General features: G+C 42.4%; 1 protein-coding gene across 1 annotated transcript in view; it reads right to left on the minus strand.

Moving 5' to 3' along the window:
- Positions 1-23,340, minus strand: part of IFRD1 (interferon related developmental regulator 1) — a 43,902-nt gene extending 20,562 nt beyond the window's left edge. Inside the window, 5 exon segments of the mRNA XM_033958686.1 lie at positions 4,951-5,108; positions 7,381-7,505; positions 13,495-13,576; positions 13,713-13,817; positions 23,116-23,340. Of these exon segments, the coding sequence (XP_033814577.1) occupies positions 4,951-5,108; positions 7,381-7,505; positions 13,495-13,576; positions 13,713-13,817; positions 23,116-23,149 (504 nt within the window). The 5' untranslated portion in view covers positions 23,150-23,340.
- Between the last annotated feature and the right edge of the window lie 369 nt (positions 23,341-23,709).

The following is a 23,709-nucleotide window of genomic DNA, read 5'->3' on the forward strand; positions in this document are numbered from 1 at the left end:
AGGCCCCATGGTCTGCATGAGCTCCACGAACTGAGCCTCCAGGATGGACCGCAACGAAGCCGATATGGAGGGATCCGCACCAAAAGGGGGCCCTTCCGCACGGTCTCTGCGCTTCTTGGGTGCTGCGTGCTTCTGCTTGCCAGCCTTCGGCACCTTTAGCACCACTGGTGGAACAGTCGGGGTCGATACCTGCTCCGAGGAGACGGATGAAGGCACCGGCGCCGAAGTCGGGGCCGAAAACGGTGTGAACGATGCCGGCTTCAGGAGGCCCGAAGCAGCCGGGGAGGCAGAGGGCTTCGCCGAAGGAGTCGAAACACCCGTCGATGTCGACGTCGAAGCTGCAGGATCCGATGAAGCTTCCATCTTGAACATGGACTCCCACAGCAGACAGCGACGCTTAAACGCTCTCGCCGTCAGAGTGGAGCAAGGCTGGCACGATTTCGGGAAGTGATCCGGTCCCAGACACTGTAAGCAGCGTCGATGAGGGTCCGTGAGCGAAATCGCGTGCTGGCACTTGCTACACTTTTTAAAACCGGTAATCGGCCGGGACACAGGCCGGAAAAGCTCCGCCGCAAGGTCGAAGGCGCGGGGCCCCAGCCACGCGGCCGACCCGGTATCGGAAGGAAAATTTTTTTTTTTTTTTTTTAAAGAAATCAAAGAAAGAAATAAATGCACAGGAGAGCCAAAAGAACTCAACCCGCGGCAAAAAAGAAGGCAAAAAAGAGATTCAATGGGCGCAAATTGAAGATAGACTTCTCAGCTCCGCGGAAGAAAAAGAACTGAGGAGACACGCCCGGAGCATCGGGCGGGAAGGCACTGGCGCATGCGCGGTGCGGGCATCTCGAAACTTCTGAGTTTCTTCAAGCAAGACATGCTTGCAAGATGTCCGTATCGGGGCTCTGTCGGATGACATCACCCACTAGTGAGAATACCTGCCTGCTTGTCCTGGGATAATAGCTAATACTTGGAGAGACCTCCCAGGAAAGGGACTTGGGAGTTCTGATCGACAAGTCCATGAAGCCATCTGCACAATGTGCTACGGCGGTGAAAAGGGCGAACAGAATGCTAGGAATGATCAAGAAAGGGATCACAAACAGATCCGAGAAAGTTATTATTCCGCTGTACCAGGCCATAGTGCGCCCTCACCTGGAGGGCTGCGTCCAGCACTGGTCGCCGTACTACTCGAAAGGGTCCAGAGAAGAGTGACTAAAATGGTTAAGGGGCTGAAGGAGTTGCCATACAGCGAGAGATTAGAGAAACTGGGCCTCTTCTACAAATGTAAGGAAATTCTTCTTCACCCAGAGAGTGTTAGAAAACTGGAACACTCTTCCGGAGTCTGTTATAGGGGAAAACACCCTCCAGGGTTTCAAGACAAAGTTGGACAAGTTCATGCTAAACTGGTGAGACTGGACTCATTTGGAGCACTGGTCTTGACCTTGGGGCCGCCGAGTGAGCGGACTGCTGGGCAGGATGGACCACTGGTCTGACCCAGCAGCAGCAATTCTTATGTTCTTATGTTCTAATTCATCAAGATAATGTTGAATTAACAGGACACACTAGTTGTGGCAGATGTAAATATTGCTGCCATTCTTTGATTATTAATCAAATCAAAATACCTAATACGAACAATGTTTATTATTTACGGGGTCATTCGGATTGTAACACCTCTCAAGTAATATATGGGATTTTTTGTCCTTGTAATAAGATGTACATAGGTCAAACCAAAAGAGCTATTAAATTGAGAATAGCGGAACATCTGAGTAGTATTCGTACCAATAAATTAGAAGCTCCTTTAACTGATCATTGGCATTCAGCTGACCATTCTCTTAATGACCTCAAATTCTGTGTAATTAGGCATTTTGAATTTAATAGACAGGGTGATATCTCTCATACTCTTCTTTATCACGAACGTTTAATCTATACTTGGAATACAGTAATTCCTAATGGTCTTAATAAAGAAATAGAATGGACCACTAGATAATTGTCATGTATTATTTTCCAACTATATATAACAATATATCATCAAGATATCACTTATCATGTGACTCTTTGACGGTCTTTATATACGTTGATACGTTTAGACGTCATACGTTGATTCGATTTTCCTGTCGAAATCTTTTGTCGGCGTGATCTCTCCATTGTGAGGTCCGAAGGTAATTTACTTTCTAGTTTAGAAGTTACACTTTTTGAATATTTTTGATTTTTGAGAACTGTTATATTTTTTGTTGTTTTATTTATTTTCAGTTATTTCCTCCTGATGACGCAAATTAAAGTGAAACACGATCGGTGTTGAGGAAATGTTGGATTGTTTTCACGTTAAGGAGTTCTAACTACATGTTGAATTTGATAAGCTTTTAACGGTGGATTTGGGGACTCACTCATTTTATGTTACCAATTCTAAACCAACTACATAAGAAGTACTTCATTGTACGACTCCCAGTACCGACGAGCAGATCTCAAGAACACTTTTGATTATCTTGAGACGACATATTTGATAGTGGAGATTTTCATGTTTTTCATCAATCATATTCAGCTAAGTATTCATCTATATATCTTCACCACTACAAATTTGCTTGAACAACTTAAATTTAACTAAATGTTTAGGGTTGGTAGGTAGGTGAGTGCAATGATGCAATGTTAATACATCTTCATTCTATTAACCTGTTGGTTTTGAATAAGATATTACACTGAGCACTCTATAATTATTTTTAATATTATAGTATATACTTTAAATGATTTAATTCACTTTATTTGTTACATTATTAAGTAGGTGAATAAATTTATAAAAAAATTTTCTCCCATTTATTTAAACTTATGTTCTAATAACCAGGATTCTGCTTAGAAATACTGAGCACTGAGCAGAGCATGTACCACAGAGATAATGTGGCCAGGACTTGGAAGGGAGGGGATGGAGGGGCAGCACTGTTATTTTGGTAGTCCCTCTTAACCAGAGTAATGCCAAGAAGGCATCTCCAGCCCTCAGGCTAGCAAAAATATCCAGTGTTGCCCAAATTTAAGTGAAAGGAAATATGACCAGAAAGTTAACCTAAGGGCACTGAAGGGAAAAAGTTTATCCCTGAATGGAAGCCTCAGCTCTATGAACTAGGCTCCCCACACTATTCAAAATACCAAGGATAATATTTTATTAGAGAATGCATTACCACACCAAAGCAGCATTAATTGGCAAGAGGTGGTTAAAGGGCTTCCAAAAGCAGGAACTTTTGTAGCCCAAAGTCCACTTTCTCAGATGCAACTGGAAACTTGTATGATACTCCAAAAGTGCATGCTTCAAATAGACCAGGGGTGTCAAACAAAAAAATACACAGTGGGCCAAAATTAAAAACTTAGACAAAGTCACGGACCAACCAAAACAAATGCTATGTTTAAGGACAAGGTTCGGCAAAAGAAACTAAAAGAGTGTAAACATAAAAGTGGCCAAAGAAGCATCGCGGGCACATAATAAACTAAAACCCAACAAAACCAAATAAATAAATAATATAAATAGTGAAAATAAACAACAAAACCTTGCGTGCGTAAAGATTTAAAAATGCATAAATAAAAAAGTCTCTGCTGCAGAGCGTGAAAAAGTGTAGCTGTCTTGCATTAACAAGCGTCGCAATGTGGCAATAGACTATAGAAAAACATAAAAAACATCAGCTAATATTTCATGGGAACTTAAGATAACTTAAAATAACTATGTGCAAGTTAAAAATAAAAAGGAAGAATGAAATAAAGCCATGGTGGCTCTTATCTAGTAGAGACAATCTGTAGCGCTCTGAGCTGAGCAAACCGAAAGTAAAACCGGCTCGAAAACACCTGCAATTTAAAAATGGGGGGGGGGGCACATGACAAGTGTCGTAGTCACAACCATAATCATAAGCAAAAAGTGGCACAAAAAACACTTTAAAAAAAATAAAAAAAACCCACCCAATGGTCACATGAATTAAAACCCGATTAAAAACAACCGACACGCATCATGAAGATAGTACACTTCCCCCTCCATGTTCGCAGGGAGTTAAGGGCAGAGCCGGCCCGCGAATATGAAAAAAAAAATCACAAATAATATTTGGGCCGGTTCTGCCCTTATCCTCGGCTTCCCACAGCTATTTTTAGCCCTGTAATCCTCCCCTTAAGCCTTACCTGGTGGTCTAGCAGGTTTTCAGGCAGGAGCAATCTTCCCACGCTCCTGCCCCGTGCAGATCGCTCACAGGAAATGGCTGCCTTGAGCTCCCGTAGTCTCTCGAGCCATTTCCTGTGAGCAATCTACACGGGGCAGGAGCGTGGGAAGATCGCTCCTGCCTGAAAACCCACTGGACCACCAGGCCAATCGGGTTTTCAGGCTAGCCCTAATGAATATGCATGAGAGAGATTTGCATATAATGGAAGCGACAGGCATGCAAATCTGTTTCATATATATTCATTAGGGCTAGCCTGAAAACCCGATTGGCCTGGTGGTCCTCCAGGACAGGGTTGGGGACCACTGCGCTAGACCACCAGGTAAGGCTTAAGGGGGGGTGGGGGGGATTACAGAGCTACAAAATGCCCGAAAAATTAATATATATTTTTGGTCAAAAATCACGAATAACCGAATCTGTAGATATGGAATTTGAATATGGAGGGGGAAGTGTATAGCTGTCCTACATTGACATACCCAGCGGGCCAGCTCTAGTAGACATTTGGCATTTTCTCGTGGACCAAATATAATTACATTGCGGGCCAGATTTGGCCCATGGGCTTGAGTTTGACACCCCTGAAATAGACTGATTTAGCTAAGGTGCCACTTGCCTCTGTCAATTATTATACCAACTACCATTTAGTCTTTTGTTTATTTCAAAGCAGTAAGTGTCAGAAGCAGGTTAAGAAAGGAGTACATTGAACAGCACCACTCATTTTCCAAAATCAAGTTGAATTTGATATGCAAAGTTGACATTCTGCTCCTGTAATACTTACAGCCTGCCGTGCCTGCACACTAGCTGTTCCATCACACACAATGTTCTTCAACACTGGCTGTAGAGTTCGAAACACCTCCTCACTCTCAATTCCTGCACCTAGCTGAGAACAGAGGAGACACGCCAGTGCAGCTGCAGTTCGCTGCTCATCACTCTTACCTGAGACAAACAAAAATGATTTCATGCAGAATGAGCAAATACAAAAAGGTCAAAGTCATGTAATATGGGAGAAACTAACATATACCTTCTGTACCTGAATGGATTTAGCTCACACCTTTTGGAGTAGTTAAATGACAAAAAGCTGATGTTTTGAAAACCCTAAAAATAAATTCAGGAATTTTAGGAATGGCACAAATGCTTCAGGCTGCATCCTGAAATAAAATCAGCTAGAGCAGCGGTGGGCAAACTTTAACTCGTGGGCCACAACGGGTTCTTAAATTTGACAGAGGGGCCGGATGCTGCAGGAGGAAACAGCAATGATTAACAACAAAGAAAAGAAAGAACCCCCTTCCCAAACGGCAGACAAAGCAAAGCTCGTTACAAGGTGCCTCCTGCAGCATCAGCCCGACATGTATTCGTCCGTTGCTTCTCTGGCCCGGGTGAATCAGTTCAGCACCCTGCATTTCCAGTTGACTCAGGATAGCGTGACCGCCCACAGAAGCAGAGTTTCATGGCCGCCGCAGAATGGAGCCGCCCGGTACTTTGCAGCAGCCATTGCGCACGATGATGGTAAGAGAAAGGGCTAAGGCAGACATGGGCAAACTACTGCCGCCTCCGCAGGCCGGATTCTAAAACTAAACGGGCCGGATATGGCACGCGGGCCGTAGTTTGCACATGTCTAAGCTAGAGCCCCACATATACTCGTAAGTGTAGCAGATTTTGGCTCATTTTCTCCAAAAATGGAAAATCCATCTACTTTTGATTATTTTGAAAAACTACATGGACAAACTTTCTACCCCCTCAGCCCTTTTTTCCATCTCTGAGGGACAAATCCAGGTAATGCATTAAGGAGCTCTTAGTGCTATCTGGCAGAATCCAAACAAAGAGTAAAGTTTCCCCTAAACCAGAATTTAAAAAAGCTGTTGCCATTTGCTAAAAAAAAAGCCAATAAGTTATAAGGAACAGAGATTCAAGACAGGATGAAAATACATAGTTTTCTAATAAAAAATTATATCCAGTAAAAACACATAATTCTTTCAATTGGCCTATCATTGTCTTGTAATTTCACAAACTAATAATAATTCCAATAATACTTTTAAACATGTCCTCCTTTAACCTGAAAAAAGGAGAGGGGCTGATGACAATAATAGTAGTAAGTAGGATATGGGGGTGGGGGGTCCATAACCCAATATGTGCGAGACACCCCTTGCCTTAGATATACAGTTAATAAAAGATGGAACTGAATGATATAAAAATGCTTTAGAGTTACAGTACAAAAGAATATTGCTTGGTTAGAATCACTGGCAAGCTGTTACTTAAAGCTTTTAAATAGATGTTTTGGCCGGCTATTACTTCCTGTAGATTGGGTAATGGATGAGTCCTAAAACAGGGAACAGGTCACTGTGCCCTAAGCTAACACGTTGTTACAAGATGTCCAATGCATTCAAAAGTAAATGCCGGCAGGAGCGAAACAAATAGCACATGATGATATACAAGTCATTATAGAATTGCTAATGTTAGGGAAAATTACTAATGACAAGAAATCACATGACCAATGAACCAAATATGGACTAGTGGCAAAATACAGTCATAAGCAATTTATCATTGATCTTAATGAAGTAATTGTATTGTAGTTGGAAGACGTACTAACTTGCATATGAATAATAAATGAAATAATGTCGAAGCTAATAAAATGGGCTGCAGCCCATGGCTCAGGGAGACTCTTGGTTTGCATTTTATCAGTTAGCGGATCACTAAGAGCTCTAGAATTTGTCTGCTTGTTATTCTTTGGTCTCCCTCAGGGATGAAGAATGGGCTGAGAGGGATAGGAAGTTTGTCCGTGTAATTTTTCAAAGCAATCACTCTGAGCATCCTATCACAGATAAACATTACTTGCCTAAACTGCCTATTACTTTCATGGACCTTATTCACTCACACCTCCTCCCCCGTCTACATCAGCTTCCACAATGCAACTTCAGAAAACCTAAAAAGAAAGACTTCCTAGAACCGAGATAGGTTAAAGCTTCACATTCAAATCCAGTATACCTATTAGTAGTATGGAGCTAAAGACCAATAGTTCATGCTGTGTTCTTTCACTCATACAGGAATCAAAAGCAATGTGTAGTCAGACTTCAGTAACTGGTCACCTCCCATAGACTAGAAAATTCACAAAGACCCATTGAGATAGATCAATATACACTACTTTTCCCAATGTAAAGTAGCATTTTTCACCTAGGACCAAAGATTATGTCATTAACAAGTTACCAATTACCTTTCTTTAGACAGCGTTCTATGCTATCTGTTAAAGTCATTCTTCGCTCCAGAATAAACTCATACAGAATCTTAGTTGCCAGGGCATTTTTGAGACCATCAAGGGCTGCCTGCCTTGTCTTTGCACTGTTAAACAAAAAGAAGAAAAAAAAAAGCAATCCATTTAAGTACCTCAAATCCAAGTTCCTAGCAGGTTGTCATATACCACCCACCAGATGGGATGTTTTAGGATGCACCATTTCAGCTTTGCTTGTTAACACCTAATATGTAGATTTAATCTGAGTACTTTTGGCCTGCTTAAAACGAGTTTGAGGGGGGGAGGTTTATACAATCAGAATGCAGTGAAATTATAATTTACCTTACAAAAAATTCCCACCTCAAAACAATTTGGTGACTGGATTATTATACCATGATGCCATAACCTCTAAAGAAAATTACCCCCTAATAACTTGTGAATTTAGTAGTTAACCAGGTCTTCACTTTTTACATCTAATCCTTTTATAATCCACCTCTATTTCAAAAGGCAATAGTCTCTGCATTCAAGAATAATCCTGAACGAGTTGAAAACTCTGGTTCACATGCCTCATGAAAATCATGTATATCTCAAAGACCTAAAAATCAATATTTTAAGCATATTCAAGAAAGCCAGGCCATTACAAGTTTTAACTTGCATAACAATTCTGGCTTATTAGCAACCAGTAAAAAAACAAAACAAATGGGGATGCCCTAACCAGTTTCTCCACCTAAAATCAATTTGGTTGAAGTGTTTTGTAAACTACCCAATTTTGAAGCTATAGCTAGATAGGAATAGATAACACAATATTTATAAACCGCATAACTGTAAGTTCAACACAGTTAACTAAAGATTAATAATAAAATAACTTAACATAAGAAGCAAATAGATTATTTCTCCAGATACTTTGAGAAAAGGTAATTTTTAAATTGGGTTCTAAAATGTTTGCAAGAACAAGCGCTATGCAACAAACAATCTGCTGCAAACTTGGAATTAGAACTGCACTTAAGACGTTAGCCTGTAATTGACAACCACTTTGCTCTTCCATAAGACTACAAATAGGAATACAATATTGAAGGTAACTACTAAAGAAATAATGATGTCCACAACTGTAAGAGAAGTTTGGCAGAGACTTCTCAGTGTTAAATTATCCAGAGCAAGTTAGAACAAAAATGTGTTCAAATGAGCCTTTGACAATTATGTAAAAACCACTACAGCACTGGCCATTTGTATAAATCACTTACTATTTTGAATCTTGAGCATTACAATTGCAAATGGTAAAGTTTGCTCTTACTGCTAGACCAGTCCAGACTGATGGGTTATGAAGGCAGAGTAGCAGTCTTGACGGAAAAGGGGATTGTGGGAATCCCATGGGTCCTGCGGGACTCCTCCCCCTAGGTCTATGGGACTCCCACAGGGACCCCCTCAGGTCTATGGGACTCCCACAGGGATCCCCTCAGGTCTACAGGACTCCCACAGGGATGGAACTGGGGTTCCTGAGACCTGGAATTTGTAGAAGATAGACAAAAGCAGAAACTGGGACCAAGATGATGGAAAAACTAAATGTCTCACCAGCTACAGCAAGGGAGATGTTCATTTTGAGTGGGCTAAGCCCAAAGTGGGAGGCCCAGCCCCCTCTCATGGCTATGCCATCAATTGTGTTTAGTACAAAATGAAGTACTTGCTGGGTTTGTTTGGGGGATTCCAGTTCAGTTTTGGTACCTGAAAAGTGTTTCTCTCAAATCTGCTTTAAATGATTTTGATGCTGTACTGTTTGAATTTTTACTCATTGTTACATTAAAAATCATTTGTGGATCTTGGAAGGACCTCTCACAAGTTACCTATGCCAGAGGTTGGAACCAGATTTGTTTGCTCTACAGATATGAGCTTTATATTGCCAAAAGATCCAACTCTTATTTAACAAGAAATGGTCGACCCTACTGTCGCATGACCTAATGTCTATTCTAATTCTTTCCGGTGATGTATGCTTCTCTTATTTGTTTATATTGTATTTTATTATTGGTTTAAATAAACTAAGACTTAAATCAAAACTGTCAGAAGTAATTGCTGCTTTTTATGGGGACAGGTAACTTATGGGGGGACAGAGGGAATTCCTCGTGGGGATGGAGGAAATTCTGGTGGGGAAAGGTGGGAAACTGGTAGAGACAGGCAAGATTTTTGTCCCTGTGCAACTCTAAGGTAGAGACATAACACCAGACTAAGGAATGTGCAATCTGAACTAGCCTACATTGCACCAACAGTCGAATTGGATCTTTGTGCAGAAGCCCTGCCTGCCCTCCCCCCCCCCCCCCAAATAATAGCAGGGTATGACCCAACAGGAAAATCAGGTTGGCATACCATGGTCTGTGAGATCTAGGGCTTCCAAGATGGTCAAAGAGGAATGCATGGCCATTCTGAGGCCTCTAAGGAAAATATACAGAAATCCTCAAGTTTCATCCAACCACCATATTTAGAAATCTTCAGGCTATTGACCCTTATACTCTCCACCACCGTCACCTCTTTCACATATTCTTATCCAAGTACATCAATGCTTGCCTCTAACTCTTGCAAACATCTTTCCCTATACTGAACTCCCTCCTCAAAATACATCTTCTTCCAATCCTCTCCCTTCCCTTTCTGTCCAGACTATGGCCACATAAGTTGTGTGTGTTCTTTGCCAGGTCAGCTTCATTTCCCTTGCCCCCTGTCCCTGCCACCCTCTTCCTTTTCTAAAAATTAGGAAAGAGGCTGCATCTCTCCTCTCCAAACTCACTACCCCTTCCTGATCCCATTAATTTACTGAGCTTTATCTGCCCTGCTGTAACCCCTTTCCATTTAAACTGTTTGACACTTTCAAAACAAGCAATTACACCACTCAAGCCTTCATGTAAACCAGGGGTGTCAAAGTCCCTCCTTGAGGGCTGCAATCCAGTCAGGTTTTCAGGATTTCCTCAATGAATATGAGATCTATTAGCATACAATGAAAGCAGTGCATATAAATAGATCTCATGCATATTCATTGGGGAAATCCCGATTGGATTGCAGCCCTTGAGGACGGACTTTGACACCCCTGATGTAAACCCTACCTGCCCTTTCAATGACTGCCCCATCTCCTTCTTCCCTTTGTATCCAAGCTAATGTTCACTGCCATCTTGCCTTTGTCTAAAACTATTAAGTCACTATAATCTGTCTTTAAATCTACTACATTCTACAGAAATACCCCTTGCCAAAAGAGACTCCAGTGACCTGTTCCTAGCCAGATCTAAGGAAGCAGGGTCAGGGCCTGGCTAGTACCTGAATGGGAGACCACCTGGGAATACCAGGTGCTGTAGGCTGAGGGGCCCTATGTTGGGCAGCAGCAACAAAGTGGAGCCGCACTCACAGGGTGGATTCCTCATTGCACGTGTTTTCATGAGCCAACTCAGTGGCATGATCCATCCATCCTTGAGCTCTCTGCTGCTTTTACATCATTGGTCACCACTTGAGAAGATGTCCTCACTTGATTTCATGGCTCTGTTTAGTCTTGAATGTCTTCATCTCACTCAACATACTTAGGGGTTGATTCAACAAAGGCTGCCTTAAATTAGTGCATGAAATTAAAGTCTAAAGTGCAAATTCTATAATGGCAATTGAGCAAATTGCCATTATAGAATACTAGTGTAAGCAAACATTTAAACATTTACAGTAGGTGTGACCATGTCTATAGCAAGATTAAGTATGTGCACCTAAACACTGTGTGCAGAGCGGACAGTATTCTATAACAAGTGTGTTCTAGAATAATCAGATACCTATGGAGTAGCCTAGTGGTTAGAGCACCTGCCTCAGCACCATGAAGTTGCGAGTTCAATTCCCACTGCAGCTCCTTGTAACTCTGGACAAGTCACTTAACACCTCATTGCCCAATATAGCAAGTTTCATCCCCTATGCCCCTCCCATCTGAATGCCTCTTTGCATTATGACAGAAGTGTGTAATTGCATGCATGCGTATACAATTAACTGCAAATTAGTGCTAGTTAAGGCCAGCTGATAGCAAAGGGGCCAATTAAAGTACTTACATTACATCCTTAAGTGGGTGAACTATTTATAGATTGAAAGGGTTGGTGTATGCTCTGATGATCCTCTTCCACTGTTATGCCACTATCAGTTAGTGTACCTCAGGGCTTTGTCTTGCGACATCTTTATATGCGTTCCCTTGATGCCATCATCCCCTCCCATGTTTTCACTATCATCTTGACACCAAAAACTTCAAGATCTACCTCAACATCAGAAATTTCACCAGGAATCTAGGCCCAAGTCTGTCTGCTTGTTCCAGCTGCTGCCTAGATACCCCACTAACATCTGAAACAGAACATGACCAAGACTGAACTTTTCATCTTTCTCCCTAAACCAATCTCTCCTCTTCCCCCCCATTCTTTATTTCTGAGGATGTCATCCTTCCAGTCTCCTCAACTTGTAACCTTGTCCTCTGCACAGATAATACTAAAACCTGTTTTACTATCAAAATTTACCTTTTTCTGAACACTACTAATACCCTTACCACCACATCCGCTCCCACTTGCTCCTCACAGCTCTCCACTGAATCATATTTCCCTTTCACAGGTCTCCTATATGATTTACCTTCCACTCATATAACCCTCTCAAAGTCACTTTGCTGGCTCCCTAAGTTTTCATATATTATTCAAAACTCCAACATAGAGCATTCATGCAATACCTCAGTATCTTTTACTTGCCTTAGGCATCTGAGCCAATCAGGGCCTTAGGCCCCTTCCCTCCTGGCAGGCCTCAGAGCAGGAAGGACTGAGCATCCCTCCTGCTCTCAACTTCTAACAAAGCAGTATTTGGTGGCAGGAGGGAGTGGGCATCACGCCTGCCTTTTTAATTTTTTTTTTTTTTTTTTGGGGGGGGGAGGCCTGGTGCGGAGTGAGGTCACCAAATGAGACCACATTCCAGGAAGACCAAGAGCTGCTGCTGCTACTACTATTTATTATTTCTATAGCGCTACCAGATGCGCACAGCGCTGTACAAACAGAGAGTCCCTTCTCAAAACAGCTTACAGTCTAAATTATGAAAGATACATTGGCTGGCTTGGCTTCTCTATAGATTTACTTAGGCTTCTGGAAAGTGCTGGAACTCCTGTTATAGGTTCCTGGCAGATTCAGGGGTACCTACTTGTCTGCACATAGTCTGTGGTTGCCATGGAAAGTCAGGTGCATAAGCCTTTTTTTTTTTTTTTAACTCCCTAGGTCATAAGTTCACTCTCTAGATGTTATCCATTATTCCAACTGCCAAACTGTGAAGGCCAGAGCTGCCCTGCACTCCAATACACAGCATTAGAGAATGACATGGGGACTTCCCTGTCCCCCAGCGGGAATTCATTTTCCCATTCTGGAGAGTTTTTTTCTGTCCCTTCCCCATTCCTGCAAGCTCTGTCCTATCTGCCCAAGTCTCAAACACTTTAAAATCATAAGTGTTCAAGGCTTGTCTAGTTAAAGCAGAGCTTATAGGAATAGGGCAGGGACAGAGACAAACTCGTGGGGACAGGGAAATTGAGTTCCTGCGGTGACAGAGAAAAATTTGTCCCCGTATCATTCTCTACACAGCATTGATATGTTAAAACTGTAAGCCTGCAGCTCTGGGAAATAGATGCACCCATCCCTATAACTCCTTACTTCAGTGCATACTATTTGCCCCGGGCTACATATGTCATACAGCTCCATATATAGTCTATACATGCAAAGAGGCCCTTTTCTATAGCACTTAATTCATGCTGAAGAAGCCTTGTGTGTACGTACCTTGGATAATTTATTGCCCTAATCTAAACAAGGAAGACTGATATAAAACATACCCTCAAGCTAGAGCTGTTCATCAAAAGATTAAGGCACTTTAAGACCATGTTTGTATATTAAATGAAGGATTTGTGAGCCAGTTATGCGTCTGTATCCAAAACAAATTTTCAGATTGCAAGATGAAGTATCACTTAGTGATAGACATGCAAAGCTAGTTTCTAGATTAAGGTTCAACCCTATGTGTTAACTATAGTCCAATGGCTGCACAGTGGCCTACTTTGGCTGTACACCTATGCTCTGAATAGCATTTCCTTACCTCTTATCTAAAGTAAGGTCTACAAATCCCTTCAACTTGTATTCAAAATCTTCTTGAGTTACTTCCTCTTCAACTTCAGGTCCTGAAACATGAAGCAGACTTTGGTTTGAATGATGGAGACCAGTTTGCTCAAAGTTCTCTTCATCTATAACCTACTACATGTGTGCTATCATCCCCAACACAAACATTTGCTAACAACCTGAATGACTAGTGCCTACCTTCATCCGTAAAGCTAGCAGCGTCACTGAAGCTGCTGCAGTGACTCATGGTTTCGATAGATGCATCCTCATCACTAAAAGGTTGCACATTCCTTTGCTGGCCACCTGTAAAATAGTTCACAGAATTACCCAAGGCAATGCATTCCTCAAGATCACTATCATACCTGAAAGAACACGTAGAACCAATAAGTCTCTAAAAATACTAGTCGGGTACAAATTCCAAACAGTAAAAAATTTTGTAAAAACAAATTGTGACATTAAATCAAACATATATAGGGAGATAATTAATGCATACCTAAACTAAATACATAATACACAAAGGTACAACACAAATTTTCAAATCTCAGTTTTCATAATTATACTATTCTTTATTCAAACAATATCACATACTATATATCTTATATCATTTTAAAACCAACTGCTTCAACCTCACCAAACTCTATTCAAATATAATTCTTAAACACTCATTCAAAACATATCACATTACAAAAGATAATCGCTAACAAATGAAAAATTACACTCCTTTATGGGGGGGGGGGAGGGGTAGTCAAAAATGTGACCTTAGGCGAATATGCACAATAAACGCATCCCCCACATGAATAACAGGCCAGAGTTTCATCATACTCCACTACTGGATGTGATAAAATTTTCAGAGATTGCGAATCCTCTTGAAAGCGAACCCAGGATATTGTTTCAACCGAGGATGCATACCAACAATGTACCAATACTTTCTAATTATATTGCATACCCGATGTGAACCAGAAGTGTACACGAGTGGCTTTATGTTCATTCTTATTCAATCTGTTAGCAAGTGTGAATTCATGACTACAACTCATATAATCTTCCCATTCACTATATCAATACTTAGCCTACTTAAATGCTCTTTTTATACCATGTAGAGATAACCCCTTGCCATAAAATCACAGATTCATTCATTTAGCTTGATTTTTAAATTTGTGGTCACAAAATTCCCCCCAGTTGGATATCCTTGATCATCAAGGTTGGGCATGAGGCCTTTTAGCTTCCGATTTCAATGTCCTTACTGCATTTGCATAAATACAAAAAAAAAAAAAATGTATGGTTAATGTATCAGCTGTAACAGTACGTTAGCTTTTGTGTGTTATTCCTCCTGAGGAAGCCGTTTGGCGAAACCCAGGCCTAGGTTTTGAACTTATGGTATGGGAAGTGGGTTGTTATATACTTGATGCAACACAGAGGGCATAATTGTTCCTGCTGAGCTGACTGAACAAAGTGTATTGATCAGGCATTGCAGAATACATTTGGATCCTGATTGCATTTATTTAACCAGATACAGCAAATGATTTATCAAACATTTTTGGTCAATTGGTGGTTTACCAGCAGGGTCTGGCAGGAACGTGAAAGTGAAGGATGGTTCCTTAATTATACTCTTGCAGCTCTTATGATCCTGTTTTTTATTATTATTATTTATTTTTAACATTTAACAATCCGGTTTCAAAGATAAGCACCTGTATCGCTGCAGTATGTTAAAGACTAATGTCTTGCTTACTAATTTCCCCAGGATTCAGGCCTGTGGAAACAAAACTATTGATCAGATACTGGCAAAAAAAAAAAAAAAGAGCACCAAGTGCCATTAATGAACCAGTGACAGAATGTAACCACCCCCATGGATAACCATAGAACACCATCTCCTGTCATTCTTTAAGGAGAGAGAAGAATCAGAGTATGAATGGGCACAACCACTGACCCTCAAGCCTTGAACTGAAGAATGCTGATGTAGGACTGAGGTTGAGATAGACACTAAAGAATGACACAGGATGGTTTCTCACAGTTAGCCACAAAGACAAATGGCCACAGTGTCATTCTCATTCCAGAGTTCTCGCTCGATGAACCTGGCACAGGCTGTGTTTCAGCACAACACCTAGTGTCAGGGGTCAGAGTGGATAATCCAACCTCTCAAATAGTTGGAAACCAAAGTTTTAAAATCACAGCACAACATATGAAGTTGGCATCCCAACTTGGTACACTGTGCTACGATTTTAAAACTGCTTGGTGGTTTTATGGCTTCAGTTTCCAACTACATGCCCCTGTCTGTTTGTGACTATCTTTAGGGCCAACTGACCCAATCCCACCTCCGACTCTCCTTAATTTATTTTAAAAAGGCTGGTGGTCTAGCAGTGAAGCAGGGCAGGAGTGATATTCCTATGTTCCTGCCCCATGCAGAATCACAAACAAATATGACTGCTGCAAGCTACTGTAGTCTCGCAAGACTACAGCAGGAAATCACAAAAACCATTTTTTTCACAGCTCTGTATGAGGCAGGAGCTTAGGAAGATCGCTTCTGCTCCGCTTCACCACTAGACATCAGTCTTTAAGAAGTTGGAGGGGGGGGGGGGTTCCAGGAGGCAGGGTTGGGTCAGTCAGCCCTAAGTTGGGGAGGCTTTAAAAAGTAAGTTATGGCGAGGTCCGGGAGGAGGGATAAACCTCAAATAATCAAAGTCACGAGTGCCAAACCCATCAATAAAGGATGCTGGCCGATACCTTGCCACAGCATACTAGTGTGCCTCCGGAGATTTCAGGTGTGCCACAACACACTGGGGAGGAGAGGCACCAGCTGACTGCCTACTGGACGTGCCTCTCGTGGCAAGAGGCACATCCTGTAGACAATCAGCTAGCGCCAGCACCTCTTCTTTCTGGTCCTCTTTCCTGCTGGCACCCCCTTCTGCCATCTCAGGGCCTGTCTGGAGGGCCTTCATGCGTGTGGTTATCATGACGACATCCATACACTTCCGGATTCCTAGAGCCACGGCCACTACGTTTAGTATGCCGCGGCTCAAGAAGCTTTGCGGGACAGTGTTTTATTGTATTAAAAGAAAAGAAGCACTAGGGGAAACATTAAGTAGCCGAATGTGAGCTGCACTGGCCAACAGTCACCCTGGTTATTTTCTTCTAGCATACAGCTGCTGTACCAAAGTCAGTAAGCAGCTCATTCCCCCTCACCCCCCTTCAGCAGGGGAAGTTAACAGCAAATCAAGTGCTTTAATGGAAGGGAAATCTTAGATCTTCTGTGCCAGGTCATGTTCCAGCCTTGCTGAAGCCTCTCAAAGTAGGGAGATATTGAACATAACTATTGATTTCAATGTTTAAGCATTCAGAGGCTTATTTTTTCTAGTCTTTAGACACTACTGAAAGGTTCCAACTTTTCTATGAAATGTTTTCATGATAAAACTAAATGTATTAGATAAGTACTGCATTGTTACTACAACAATATCTTAAAATAATTGCTGTTAAAATGACCAGTTGGGAGTTTTGTTCTGTATATATTTAATGATGCAGCATTGTATAATCAGTATGTTTGGTTAATCAAGAATGTGTAACATCAGATATTCTGTGACCTTTAAGTCCTAAGCCACAGAATATCTACTGTCCCTAAATATGTTACCTGCAAGCCAAGAGAAGTAGTATACATCCAGGTACAGTGGGTAGGCTGCCTTCCTGAAACTCAGTTACCACAACAATCCTTTATTTTGTATGTGAACCTAAATTGCTTTGCTCACAGCCAACTGTGCACTAACCACTAAGCTCACCCTGAAATCTCCATGAACACCAATGTGGTCATTTTCAAAGAATGCTGCTACAAACATCTATGTTATTGTCCCCCTGTTCATAATTAAGACATTCCAGTCTCTAAAATGGATGTTCATATTGGCTATTTCCAGCATATGATATCCACTTCACTTTTTGAGCAGAAAATCTTGATGTATTTCCTGTTCAAAACCACAAGTGAAATAGATATCCATTTGACAATGATTTGGACATCACTATTCTAACTTAGATGTGCTTTCAAAAATGCTCCTCACTAGTAACAGATCACCTGCTAGTGCCAATAGGGTGGCCCCCCAAAAAATTAACACATTTCATTTGTCCACAAGGCTAATTTTATTCCTTTACTGTACTGTATATAAAAATGAACACTACAAAATTTTACTTAAAGTTTAGGGGTCACCCCACATCTTTTTTTTTTTTTTTAACTACTGCTAAGTTTTTAACAGTTACCATAATTCTTGTGCACGCAACAAATCAATGGTCTATAACACAAAAGCTGCCTTTGATGCAGAAAGAAGCTTCTTCCGGTGGCTGGCCACTAGCCGAAAACCAAATTGCTTCTGTTCTTCATCATTTGTCAAAGTATTCTATTTTTCAATGAGGCTTATTCCTTATTCTGCTGCATCATTAACAGTCAGTTTGGATGCCCAATTCCAAAGTTCCTTGAAAACTGGATCGTCAGTCCATGCTGCGGAATGTTTATTCTGGAATATTTTCACTTTTGCTGATCCTCCTTCAATTAAGAGATCAAAAAATGACTTTCTGCATTACAAGACTTTCTTTTTTTCTAGACCACAATACCTTCCAGATCGATGCAGTCTACATCAATGCTCTTCAACCGCTAGTCTGTGGACCAGTGCCGGTCCGCAGAAATTTTCTACCAATCCATAGGGCCGGCACTTCCATCGGGCCCAAGAGATTGTTCTGTAGCCGCCAGTCCTCAGTACGATCAATGCAGCATCTTTGGGCCGGCTCCCTGAGTGTTGCAGTACACAAAGCCGTGGGATAAGGCTCCTTCCCGCGGCCTGCGCCTGACCCGGAAGCCTTCTCTCAGATGTCACATCAGAGGGAAGGCTTCCAGATGAGGTGTGGGACGCACGCGAGGAGCTGCTTCCCACAGCTTTGTGCAATGCAGCACTCAGGGAGCTGGCCCGAAGACTCTGCGTTGATCGCACCGTGGACCGGCCTGAAGCTAACATCAGGGGGGCAGGCCAGAAGGCAAGGCACATGGCGGGAAAGAGACAAGGGGAAATGCATTTATTTTTTTTTATTTAGTGATTTTACATCTGCCCTAATTGTTTGTTCAAGAAGCAATGTATTTGTTTGTTTTGCTCTGGGGGTTGTACTGCTTGCAGGGTCTTGCATCTTAGGGTTTGTTTGTAGAATATTAGTACTTTTAGTTTTTGGTTTTCTGGTAGGAATGAATGTTGAAAAGCATACATTGTGCTTTGTGTATTTTAATTTTGTGGTTAACCGTTATGTGTTGTTAATATGATTATATTGTATGTTTGTACATCTGAAAAATGGATGGAAAAAATGGTGTTACTACTAGTACTATTATGGGGGCGGGATCTGAGTTGGAGATGGCAATGACTTAGCCCATTGTTCTTCAACTGCCAGTCAGCAGACCGGTGCTGGTCCACAAAATAATTATTTTATTTCCACCGTTCCATAGGTGTAAGAGGTTGAAGAACACTGATCTACATCATCAAAAGACTGTACATCACAGTGAAATACAAAAGAAATATCATCTTCCTTATTTTCATAAGAATCTTACAAAAAGGAATCCAATAGTTTTTGGTTTCATCTATACACGAGACATCGTGGAATGTCTGGCAACGGTGGATGCTGTAAGTTTTGCACCATTCGTAGCTTTGTTTATGGTGCAATTCTGTCATCGAAAATGGCAAGTGCTGCTAGGTGCTCAGACAGAAAACAGATGTCTAGAAATGGCTATAAGCACCTTGTTTGCAACAGTTTTATTTGAATATGTATTGATGCAGAGTACTGGTCACCGCAGTAGACACTGATTTCATAGGCCGATACTCATCTCCATTTTCAGACTCATCAGATGTTGAAGAAAATTTAGATGCTATATGGGTAACTGCTTTGGTCTACTTTTCCTCATGCTTCGCTTTTGTCATGATTTTCTTTTCCTCGAGCTGCCTCTTTCTACTTTCTTTTGCAGTTCGAAGGTCAACTCCACTTATACAGCAGGAAAACACGTTCTGCCTTTGCTTCTGTAGGAATTCTCGATCTTCATTTGTGCAATCACTTACATACATGACACAAGCAAACCGTGCATGCTGGGGTGACCTCTAAATATTGTCTAATTAAGGTGCCTCAGCCAATCGAGGATTTCCTTAGGGAGGAGGCTAAAGAAGTCCCTGATTAGACTCCTCCCTAAGGAAGTTCCTGATTGGCTGAGGCACCCCAGGTCTCTCCCAAAGGAGGAGCCAGAGGCGCCTCAGCCAATCAGGGCCTTAGGCCCCTCCCCGTGCATCAGATGCACTGGGGCATGGCCTAAGGCCGGTATGGCATAGTGGCCCGGCAGAGCAGCAGGAGGACTTTGCACTTCCTCCTGCTCCCAAAAATCAGATCACGGAGGCCTAAGGAGCAGGAAGGACCGGGCACCCCTCCTGCTCCCAACGATTTTCAAGGTCCGGGGAAGGAGGGGGGTGGGTGGGTCTGGCCAGGCCTGACCCGACCAGGGGTGGGCCGGTCGGGGGTGCCGGTCTGGGGGGGTTTGCGGTGGGCCAGTCAGGGCCATGCCGATGGCAGGAGGGAGACCTACGGAGCAGGAGGGACTGAGAACTCCTCCTGCTCCCAACTTTTATGTAGGGGGCCGGGCCAGTGGGTGGGCAAATTTTGACTCTCCTGCTCTCTGCCACCCTTCCCCGCAGTGCAGCCCCGCTTTAAAACCACAGGCTCGCACTGTGGGGAAGGGCGGCAGAGAGCAGGAGAGTCGGGGGAGCCAGATAGTCAGGGCAGGCAGAGAGCAGGAGAGTCGGGGGAGCCAGATAGTCAGGGCAGGCAGAGAGCAGGAGAGTCGGGGGAGCCAGAGAGCAGGGGAGCCAGAGAGAAAAGAGTCACGGCAGAGCAGTTTTTTACACAAGCGACTGGTCCTCACCAGTCGCTTACTCTTGATCTGCCAGTCAGTCTGTGAGTAGGGGAAAAAGTGTAGTGAATCGCGTCCTTTCTGCTTTGCATACCGATTCCCCTCATTTGCATGCATAGATTGGGATGGGATCACTACACAGGTTAAGGAATCGGGTCAGAGGGAAATCGGGTCGCAAAGGGCTCCCAAACTGATCGATACACGATCGGTTTGCTTAGTGAATCTAGCCCTAAGAAGTTTGTAATTTTTTTTCCTTTTAACTATTTAGCTGGAAGCGGTACCATTAAGAGCAATGGCCAGCCCAGCTGTGACCTGGGCTAGGTTTCTATATAGATAAAACTGTATATAATAAATTAGGTGTAGTAGAATTACACCATAGCTTAAAATTCTACTAGTCAATCCAGTCTGGTAGGTTACAGTCTTATCCCATAAGAAATATATTTAACCATCACCCAAAGCCTTAATTAGGGGGCACTACCCAAGTTTGCCAAATTTAGTACAGTCGTGTGTTTCAGGCACTAGTCTTATATTTCCTTAGCTAATCCATTACTTGGCACATAGCAAAAAAAAAAATTAAAAATTAGGGGGTGCTAAGCCAATGTATTACATCTACATGAACAAAGTTATTGAAAAATATTTGTACTGCTGGGTCTACTTGAAAGATTTTGCATGGTGGAACAAAGCTGCCAAGATGATTCTGGACAGGGCAAAAGTTGATTCAACATTGGCTTCCAGTAAAGGCATGAGTATTAGTCATAAAAGCTATTTTTAAAATGTTTTTATAGAAAATGTCTGCTTTATTTAACGCACATTGTTAAGTGGTCCACTGAAACTGATGGTATGTCAAGTGCCTGTAAACACCAACTTTCAAGTCAGTTGAGCTCCCTCAAAAAAAAATTTGGCTTGAACAGTTTACATTCCCAGTCTTACAATTGTGCAATAAGACATTTCAGATTACAGTGTGTTGGTTTGGAATGCATTAACATCCAAAATATGACATTTGTCCTCTTATAAAGAATTCAAGAAAACTTTAAAACATGATTTCTTAGGTTATTAATAGAATCGACTTTAGTTTGGATTCATAAGTATTTAACCCTAGTTGCTAAAAGCTATTGTATAGGATGGAGACTAATCTGAAACTCCAAATAGTTTTTGGCCATTGCTTGTGATCACAGCTTCAGTAATTAGTTTGCAATGGTATCACAAGGTGGATATTTTTATTTGTATTATGCCTTTCAGTTACAGTAATTTCCCTGTCCCCAAAGGGCTTACAATCTAAACTGGTACTTGAGGTTAAGAGACTTTGGCCAAGGTCACCGACAGGAAGGGGGATCTGAACCAGGCTTGCCCACCTGCCTCTTAAAACCATTAGGCTACTATGGCTATACAGACCACTTGCATATAGACAGTTTAGTAATTCTCATTGAGCTGGAAACCAAGCAGATTGGAAGTGCCAAGAACATATTAAATATAATGAATAAACTAGGTTGGTGTGTCCAGAATGTACTTTCACAGAATCTTTACTTGTGAGTCGGATGACAACGGCGGCCTCGGGAGACCCTTGAGACAGCACTATATGTGCGAAACATGTCGGGTCCGACTCCCAGGTTTGGCTGTGTGTAGAAGCTAAGTATACAAGTTCTTTAACTTTTGCACTTACTCTAACTTATTGAACTATTTAAATCAGATATATTTTTATTAATGAATAGAATAAATAATACACAGCATTAAAAAATGGATGACCTATGATGAGGCACCACATAAATCTCCCGCTTTCTGGAGTTGGCTTAGCGGTGGAGTGGTGGGGCTGAGGTATCCTAGTGAAGAAAAGTACACTCTGGACACACCAACCTAGTTTATTCATTATATTTAGTGCATTTGAGAGGGTTGGTATTATCAATATACACTGGCCATTGTTATATAAGAACAAATTAAATAGCACCCACAGAGCATGCTCATATCCTTTGATACAAAGCAACTATGAACCAGTCAGCGGTTTTATTCTATCCCTAGGATACAAACGCCAGCTTCTAGATGTCTAGAAGCTCGAGTTGTACTAGTTCTTTAGCCACAGCTCCCCACGACGACCACCACTCTCTTGAAACAAGAGGAAGCCCCTGCCCTTCAGTGACGGGCACGAACTTTCACCATCTTCCCAGCAGAGGACGTGGCCGAAAGCGTGACATGCGCGCGGCAGCCACACATATGTGGACTGAGGCAAGGCTGTCCAGCCGGCTAGGCTCCACAGACGTCATCATGTTTGGCAGCTAAAACCTACTATAAGGCTCCCACCCCACACTAGAACTGCTCAGAACCAGAACAATTAGGAAAAATATGTAACAGCTCATGCTACCGACTGAAGGCTAACAAGATAATTTCTTAAGTAGCGAGCAGTAAATATTCCACGTCGCAGGACTAAAATGATAGCGGGGCTCCAATGGGCTTCCAAACCCGATTCCAACACTACAGTTCCCAAACATTAGGCCCTCACTACTGAGGTGCGGCTTAAGCCACGACCACAACCATCTCCTCTGCTGCGGTTGTAAGGGCCGCAAGGTATCTGTGGAATGGTAGTTTTATCGGATCCAATTTTGCACGAGTCCTACAACAGGATGCTTGGCCTTACCTACAACTCCCAGAATGCGTCACTTCTGCCACGCATGCCTAGTGACGCGGCCTGGCTGCCAGCTGGTACCTTACCTGCTCGGCTGTTCCTCTTCTTAGATTTAGGCATGTTTGGAGCTTAGGAACAATAAGAATCAGCCGATAGAAGAGCACTTTTTACTAAAACGTCTTTCAGGAATCAGATGTAAATCTCCTAACGGCAGAGGCGCGAAACGGCGGGAAGGAGAAGAAGCGAAAGAAATTCCGGTGATTGCCTGCGAACGAAAACGATACATTTTCCCTCTCGAAAACTAGGGCTGAAGTAAATGCCGGTGGCGCGGGGCTTATATACCAGGCGACTGCAAACGTCAAGGGGCGGGTCGTGACGCAGCAATGACAAAAGAACTGACCAATGGTTGGACTTTGGAATATCTATCATCGCTCTCCGTTGACTCTATGGTTGGAAGAGGGATGGGTGGGTGGGTAGAGGTTGTTGTAGTAGGGTGAGGCAGTGAGAAAGTCGGCATTCCTTTCCAGCGTACTGCAGTGCTGTCAGGCACTTACATATACTGTAGTAACACAGTAAATGACGGTAGATAAAGATCTGACTGGTTCATTCAGTCTAATTCATAGTCACATTCATAGCACTTGATGGAGGGGAGCACCTAAAACTGGAGAAATTTGGTTTAC

This window comes from Geotrypetes seraphini, chromosome 9, assembly GCF_902459505.1.
Source record: "Geotrypetes seraphini chromosome 9, aGeoSer1.1, whole genome shotgun sequence".
Lineage (NCBI taxonomy): Eukaryota > Metazoa > Chordata > Amphibia > Gymnophiona > Dermophiidae > Geotrypetes > Geotrypetes seraphini.